The 8,604-nt window shown below is 36.9% G+C and overlaps 1 protein-coding gene across 1 annotated transcript in view; it reads right to left on the reverse strand.

Annotated features, from left to right (window-relative positions):
• LOC107653103 (cadherin-12-like) overlaps nt 1-8,604 on the reverse strand; it is a 155,568-nt gene that overhangs the window by 88,315 nt on the left and 58,649 nt on the right. Inside the window, exon 2 of the mRNA XM_016439741.1 lies at nt 3,640-4,087. Coding sequence (XP_016295227.1) covers nt 3,640-3,873 — 234 coding nt within the window. The 5' untranslated portion in view covers nt 3,874-4,087. The remainder of the gene's footprint in view (nt 1-3,639; nt 4,088-8,604) is intronic.

Raw genomic sequence — 8,604 nt, forward strand, 5'->3', positions numbered from 1 at the left:
TTCTTCGACGAAAAGTGCTCTCTATTCTATTGTGTGTTCTCAACTTCCCTTAGTTTTAAGCAAAGTCTCAAATAATCCAGTAGTCACTAATACCCTCAAAATCTGGGTGCAATTTAGGAAACATTATGGCTTACATAGAGGTTCTATTCACATGCCTATCTTTGACAATTATTTTTTTCCCCCATCCAGTTCAGACCCTGCATTTCGTGTTTTGTCATCTAATGGCCTTCGCAGGATTAGTGACCTCTATGAAGAGGGAGTCTTTGCCTCTTTCTCCTTTTTATCTAAAAAGTATAATTTACCCAGTCATCACTTATTTCGATTTTTCCAAATCAGACACTTTATACAGAAGCAGTTCCCTCACTTTCCTAATCGTCCCCCTGAAACGCACATTGATAATTTCCTTGATTTGAATATCAACCATAAGCATTTAATCTCAGTCATTTATAATTTAATAAATTCAATTAATGTGAACCCCACTGACGCTCTTAAAGATACTTGGGAGCATGATCTAGGAGTTACTATTACAGAGGATCTATGGCGTAACATCTTGACCCAGGTACACTCCTCTTCCTTATGTGCTAGGCATGGTTTGATGCAGTGTAAAATACTATTCAGAGCCCACTTAACCAATGCCCAGTTGGCTAAATTTTACCCAGACAGAAGCGCTGCCTGTAACCGCTGCAAACATTCACCCGCTGATCACCTGCATATGTTTTGGACATGTCCACAGCTGGCAACTTTCTGGTCAGGTGTATTTGATACATTTAATAAAGTTCTCAACACTAATATAGACCCTGATCCCTTCTTAGCCCTCTTTGGAGTATCCTTTAGACCTGATCTGACAGCCCGAGATTGTAAGGTTGTTGCTTTCGCTACAATCTTGGCCAGACGAGCTATCCTTCTTATGTGGAAGCATACCTCGCCCCCGACACATAACAGGTGGATACAGGACATTTTTTACTGTATCAGACTTGAAAAGTTAAGATGCTCACTCTCTGGTTCACTCAAATCCTTTTATAAGACTTGGGATCCCTTGTGCACCTGTAACTGGCAACATGTAATGTTTGTCATCTGTTAGAAGGGATTTTTTTTTTATTTATTCATATTTTTATATTGGTTAATTATATCTATTTTATTTCATTTGTTATTGTTTAATTATTTAATTTACTGTGTTTCTGTCTATCTGAGTTAATATGAATGGGGGGATTGTGGAAGGGATTAATAATGGACAATATCCTACTGTTCACTTTGTTATCATTATTTCAATCTGTATTGTCACACAAAATACCAATAAAAAGATTTGAAGTAAATATCGGTTTCACTCTCCCAAAACGCCGGATCCGTGTGGACGAAACGCCTATACGATTCAAAATGTATGCGTATACAGCTAAACGCGTCTCCGTGTGGACGGGGCCTAAGATGCCTAAAGAAATGCAAGCATTGTTCTTTCACTCCTTTTTCATTTTGTTTATTCCTTTGACACCATGGCACACAACAGATCCCCCCCACCCACTCTCTGTCACACAGCAGTAAACAAATGTTACGAGAGTCTTGCATTTATGAATCCAAAATAGACAAAAGCCAGTCCCTGGTTCAATGTAAAAACAAAGCAATCCGAAAGAAAAGCTTTCTTGCATTTCCTCTTACCTCTAAACCCCAGCCATGATCTACTACGGTCTCGGAACTCATTGAATGCGCATTGTGGCATTACTGTGTTTATTTATTTATCTTGCATTATGCTAATCATCTTTGCTGCTACTTTGGCTCATTGTCCTGATTAAGACGTCTTACGCAAACCGCTCTGAAAAGTATGCAAAGCAGACGCCGCCAAAGGTTGGTGAAGTATTCCTTCTGTGCCCCGAGTCATGTTTGCTGGTGTATTGTGGCCTTGAGCATTCCATTGTCACCTTTTTCTTTGTTTCTCCTACTTCTCTTGGCAAATTCACATTTACTTGCTTGATAATGAAACAGCTCTTGCAGAAAGTGAAGAAAATCCTGTACTAGGAAACCTGACAGTATAGTTCAAAATAAAAAGTTAAGCAAATGCTAATATGTCGTTTCCTTCTCCTCGGAGTGACATAAAGGATGTTCAGGTGATTTGCTCCATTAAAACTGGGTAAAGAGTGGAGGGCACAAGTTCATACTTCATTAGAGGGAAAATCCTCTTTAAATGTTAGATAAAGCGAGGTGTTCTAATCATGCTTGGCTCGGCAGGGGACGAAGCCATCTGTTTTAAGATGAATTTGGCACAAAATGAAGCTCTAATCACTACTAAGAAGGAACTTCACTCTGGGAGATTTGTTTAGTCTCTTCCTCTCCACATGTCTGTATGTATTTGGAAAAAGTAGGCGACAGTGACACAGAGGCGAGGCCCATCAGCGATGCATCTTACTAACGTGAAATAATATTCATACTGAAATGTCTCATTTTACTTGATAAGTGTGTGGAAAGATCAGGTCGGGTTATGATCTGCTAAAGGCGATGTTCTTTGGAAGGCTACGGCACTTTTCTGCATGAAAATTAGATTCCAGCTTCATGTTGTATTGTTATGACCGCATATTTGGAAATGCACCACTGAATATGAATGGTTTGTGATTAAAGATCACTGTCAGCGTGTACATGTCTTCCACCAAAACGTCTGCATCATGCTAAAAGCCAATTTTCACCTGATGACAGATTTGTGTACATGCAATACAATAGAAAAATTACATTATTTGACCTGTCAGCTGCATCATTATAAGAATTAATGGCAAAGTTTCCCTGTCTGTATTGTCTTGTGGTTGGATTTTGTCGCTTCCAGTATGTGCTGATATATTTACCATAAACATGATTTTTTTCTTCTTTAATTAAACATTTTATGTACCAAGCGTTTTTCTGGAGTAACAGACTAAAACAGTCAGCCAGAAACCACAGTGTGAATTAGCCTATATTTGTTCTGACAGTTATGCAAAGAATAAAAAAAACGTTCACTTTTCATTCACTAATATTTGCATGTAACTCAGACAAGAAGTATTTTTAGTTTATACATATATATATATATATATATATATATATAATAGGTTTGCACTAATTCATTGTACATTTTATTGATCTATTTATGCTTGGCATAACTGTGGTCTGAGTTGGTTCTAAATTTAGATTCTAAATGAATTGCGATTTGCATGAAAATGCTGCACCCAGGTTTTATGCACATATGTTTGTATGCATGGTTAGTGAATGAGACCGAATTTGTCGATTCTGTCTTCCTGGTCTTACTCAACTGAGTTTGTATTACTTCTGAAATCAGTGATTTAATTTTCCTTGATGTTTATCAAACACTGTTACAGTATTCCAAATGGGTAGGCTGTTACATAACTATCTTGTAAGTCATGGTACAAAAGCATCTACTGGCAGATTGCAGTCCATGTGCTTTTGGTTTAACAAACTGAGTCTCTGAGTTTAATATGGAACAGAATGTGTTAATAAATTAAGACCAGCGAATATAAGCAGTGGGTCTGGATTAAACAAATGAAAGGAATTAAGGCCGACAGATCGGGCACTGACTTTGGCTCAGCAGAGTATGACTTCCGAAAGCTGTTACAGTTATTAACCAGTGTTGCAACTGAAATGCAATCATGTTCAAAGTGCGCTTCTTACCTTTCCAACATACTGTGGGTCCGAGCCCATGTACTCCTCAAGCACAAAGAACTGGTTCCACACCCAGCCCCTCTTGACCCTCTGGAATCCTCTGGAACCTCCATTCCTTCCTGCCGCCGATGGCCCCGTCTGGCTGTGGGGCCACTCTTGCCCTGGCCTGCTTTGGAAGGGAGCGCAGGAGCTCTGCTCAAAGAGGAAGCACAGGAACAGCAGCAGGCAGTTCCTCCTCAGCATTGGGCGGTCTGTTACGGCGCTGTTCCCACGTCAAGGTCCAGAGGAAAAAGGGGAGGTGAGAGACAAGAGATCCAGGGCTCCGAGGCTCCAAGGCTCACGAGCTGGAGCGTGAAGCCAGTGGGGACTGAGGAGAGGTCAGGGGTCTGGCGCTGTACCACTCCCCTTGCTGGAGAAATGACTCAGGTCAACCGGGTAGTAGATTCATCACCTGCAACTGAAAAAAACAACAACAGAGAATTCAGTTGTATAGCCAAGAAACAGATATTTAAATTCGTTTTTTTTTAAACGTAAAATAGCTACAATATACATTTTGTGGAATATCTAGTCCTCTAGAGATATCAGTGACCCTGTTTTGACCCCTGTTTGGTATCTGAGAGGATGTTTGGTGAAAGCGGAGAAACATAAATCCTTAATACATCCTCTAAAATGCTCTACGGCTGCTGAGGAATACTGTCGTTCTAATAATAACGCCTGTATATTCACAGCATGTCCAGTCAGAGATGTGGAATTGCAAACTATATAGCTGTCATAGCAGATATGCATGCATGCAGACTCTCTTTTTTTTTCTGTCTTGAGGGAAGGCAAAAACATTTTTTTTTTTTTTTTTACCTTGATTTTAAAATCTGTTGGAATTGAGGTACCTGCATACACTGAGTATTGAGTTAATTAATATTGTAATATTAAATAATAAATTATTTCATGAATATTTGTGCAACATCTTTCATTAAATGTTTAGCACATTATCAATGTTGTAAACAATGCTACCTAATATTTTTTTTTGGGAACTGTGATGAATTACTTATATTCATCAAGGATGCATTAAAATGATCAAAAGTGACCGTAAAAACATTTATACTGTTACAAAAGATTTCTAATTCAAATAAATACTGTTCTTTTGCATTTTCTATTTTCCAAAGAATCCTGAAAAAAGACTTCCACAAAAAACTTAAGCAGCAAAAAATCTAAACTTTTCAATGTTAATAATAAGAATCATTATTAAGAGCCAAAATTGAGCTGCAAATCAGCATGTTAGAGTGACACTGAAGATTGGAGTAATGATGCTGAAAATTCAGCTTTCCATCACAGAAATAAATTACATTTTAAAATGCATTACAATAGAAAACAGTTAGTTTACATTGTAATAATATGTCATAATATTACTGTTTTTACTGTATTTTTAATCAAATAAATGCAGCCTTGTTGCATAAAAGACTTCTTAAAAAAAAAACAACATAAAAAAGTAATTATTTAAAACTCATGAGCACGTGTAGTGTACATGACATATTTATTAATATGGGACTCTCAGTTCTAAATTAGTGATCTGAAATAGATTTTCAGGCTTTTTAGGTAATGTTACCAGTCATGGCTAAATTCACCACTGCTGTAGGGTCAAGTTCATCAAATCAGTGGAATCGCTAATTCGATTACAACCAGATTATACCAAGCACAGAAATGCAATTTTACTTGATTAATAGTGTGTGTTTTCGCATGGGATTTGAACCTGGAAGGATTTGTACAAGGAGTATGAACCTTTGGCCCACCACTTGCTATTCTTTACGGTTTAGAGAAATATTACTTTTAGTAGTAACAGTATTAGGGCTGTGCTGATGCAATCATATAAATAGAGCAATATTTGTTGTCATGATATTGTATTTTAGATCCTTTTACCAATATTTTTATTTTGTGCATTCATAGCATGTCCTGCAGATCGATAAATGAAGAAGCAAGTCATCCAAATAAGCACAAACTGGCAGACTTATCTCAGCGCGGTCAGAGACATTTCTGTGAGGTACGAGAGATTGAATCTGATCTATCAGCTCTCATGTGTTTGATGTAGTTTGTCGCAATCCAATTTATGATGTTATGATGCACTGCAATGCATTGAAATGTGACATATGTATCATGATGATATCATATCACAAGCTAGTTGTGGATAACCTGATCCTAAAAGTATAATTTGTTAAGCCCAAGATATTTGCGACTTATTTTTATGTGACTTTTTAATTTATTGCAGGTACTTTTTAAAATGATATAATACAAGTAAACTGTAAAAGTGACATTAGACTTTATGTTTAGTGATGTGGATGTTCATTTGATGACTGTATCTTTCTTTTACTTTCAAACCCGCATACGCTTGTCACTGCATGCATTTCGATGGTAAAGTGGAGCGAACATTTATCTGTGAATAATTATCACATCATATCATGTTAAGAATAACCTTTGTCACTTTGTTAGCAAAAAGCAATTGTATTAAAGTCAACAGCAATTTTACATTGAAGCTGTCACCAGGAGCAGCTTGCAATTATTACTGGGATCCATCAAGGATCGTAGCGTGCTAGTGGTTATCTGAGCATCTCTGGCTAGGAACACGTTCAACAAGATGTGTCAGGATCCTAAATTACCATGATTAGATGGTAATTTAATCAATCAGTTAGTTTCTCTGAGAAAGGGACAAAGCGTTCCTCTCATTCAAAAACAAAAACAACAAATAAAGCTTTCAGCATGGATGTGGCTGACATTAAATCATATCTGAGATGCAATGGATCACGGAACGTCCAAGAGTGTGAAAGAAAAGAAAAAGTGACGTGACATGTGGCCAAGTATGGTGACCCATACTCGGAATTTGTGCTCTGCATTTAACCCATCCAAAGTGCACACACACAGCAGTGAACACACACACACCGTGAACACACGCCCGGAGCAGTGGGCAGCCATTTATGCTGCGGCGCCCGGGGAGCAGTTGGGGGTTCAGTGCCTTGCTCAAGGGCACCTCAGTCGTGGTATTGAAGGTGGGAGAGTCTATTATGCTCACCAAGGCTGCATTTATTTGTTCAATCAGTACTGTAAAAGCCTCAATATTGTGAAAGATTATTACAATAAAAAAAAAAATAATAATAAAATGTAATTTATTCCTGTGATGTAAATCTGATTTTTCAGCAGTCACTACTACAGTCTTCATTGTCACATGATCCTTCAGAAATAATTATAATATGCTAATAATGACATTTCTTATTATCAAAACTGAAACTCAAAACATAAAAAATTATATATTTCAGTTTTTTTTTTTCATTTTCAGTATTCTTTGGTAAACAGAAAGTTAAAGAAAGAACAGCATTTATTTCAACAATTTTGTTTAACTTTTTTTTACTTATTTTTTTTTTACATTAAATAATTTTACATTTATTTATTTAATAATAACATTTATAACATTTATTTAATTACACAAATTAGTGTGTCCTTACTGAATAAAACTATTAATTTATTTCTTTCAAAAAAAGTGTACTGTTCAGTTTTAATTAAAATTCTTTATTTTATAGAATTATATGTTTAATTTATATCATTGATTAAATGAAATGTTAAAATGTGTTGAATTATCTATATATAACTTAACTTTATTAACAATTAATAAATGCTGTTAAAGTTTTGTCCATTGTTAGTTCAAGATATGTAATGCATAAGTTAATGAATCTTATTGTGCAATGGTTTTACTTGTGGCCTCTGTTTTTTGGACCCCACTGTAATTATAACAGATATTTGTTGAGCCTTTGATCTTTGGAAATGTTAAAGGACTGGAAGAGGCACATAAGAGACAGCCACTCTCACGCAAATGAGGTGCTAGGATGATATATTTGTCTGGTGCATGAGCAGACATGAAAGTATATGAAAGCTGCACTTAGGTTTGATTCTGTAGTTATATAACACATTTCTCAGTGTTTCAGTAGCAAAAGACTTCCTCTACCTCCTGATGCGATGCTGTAACAGAGGAACTGTACATCACTGTGCTCATCAATCCTGAGAATCCAGTGCAGATCATAGTTTTGAACATTTTTCCAGCTCTCACACCACCTGATTCATCCTGATGCCAACCCAATAATTCTCTGATATGCCTCAATGCTTCCCGGCTCTCCTGTGTGGTTCATTGGCTTCGGAATTGATCGCTAGCTGTTTGTGTCCAGGTCAATGTGCTTATCAGTTTGCCAGCACTGAACCCCACCTGCTACCACCCAGTGGTAGTTTGGCAGTATTCAAGTGCATCAAGTGTAAACAGTTACCCAGGCTTGCCAGGTTTTCCAGTTAGCTCACAATAGATCTGGAGGTGCTGGCGAACCAAGAACGGTCGGAGGAGGCCAAAAGGAGGAGTAGCTCTCCAAGCCCACCAGACTCAATACTCCTGCAGGGGAGGTGTCAATGGAAAAGCAGTTGACTTCTTATCCCTTGATGTTCTCAGCCGAAACAGGCTCTTTTCAAAGCCAAATCAAATCAAAGAGACACTTCAAACTGGTTCATATAGAGCGAGAGCCGGCTGGTGAAATTTAACCTGCCTGTTCTAATCAACAAGCAAATGTGAAAAGCTAAAATGATTCTGAGTCATAAATTTAAGCAACAGTTATAAGATCTCAGCAGTAACTTCAGGCTCTTATCATGCAGGTTCCATCTGAGTTGTCCCGAATGAAATGTGTCTTGCTAAATCGTGTTAGATAGCATATTTACTATCTAATGTACTATGGACTATATGCTGAGTATTTGTTAGGTGGAAAGCAAACAGAGGAACGTCCGTTTGTGTCTTGACAGAAATGCATGAAACAACAGTCAGCTTTATATTTCTGCACATATTTAGTAATTTAGTAGTAATTGAATAGTGATTTAATCAATTTTTTTGTTTGTTTTTGTTTAAAAAATGTATAATATTTAGCAATTTCTGTTTATATATATATATATATATATATATAT

Source organism: Sinocyclocheilus anshuiensis, unplaced genomic scaffold, assembly GCF_001515605.1.
Source record: "Sinocyclocheilus anshuiensis isolate Anshui unplaced genomic scaffold, SAMN03320099.WGS_v1.1 scaffold1328, whole genome shotgun sequence".
Classification (NCBI taxonomy): domain Eukaryota; kingdom Metazoa; phylum Chordata; class Actinopteri; order Cypriniformes; family Cyprinidae; genus Sinocyclocheilus; species Sinocyclocheilus anshuiensis.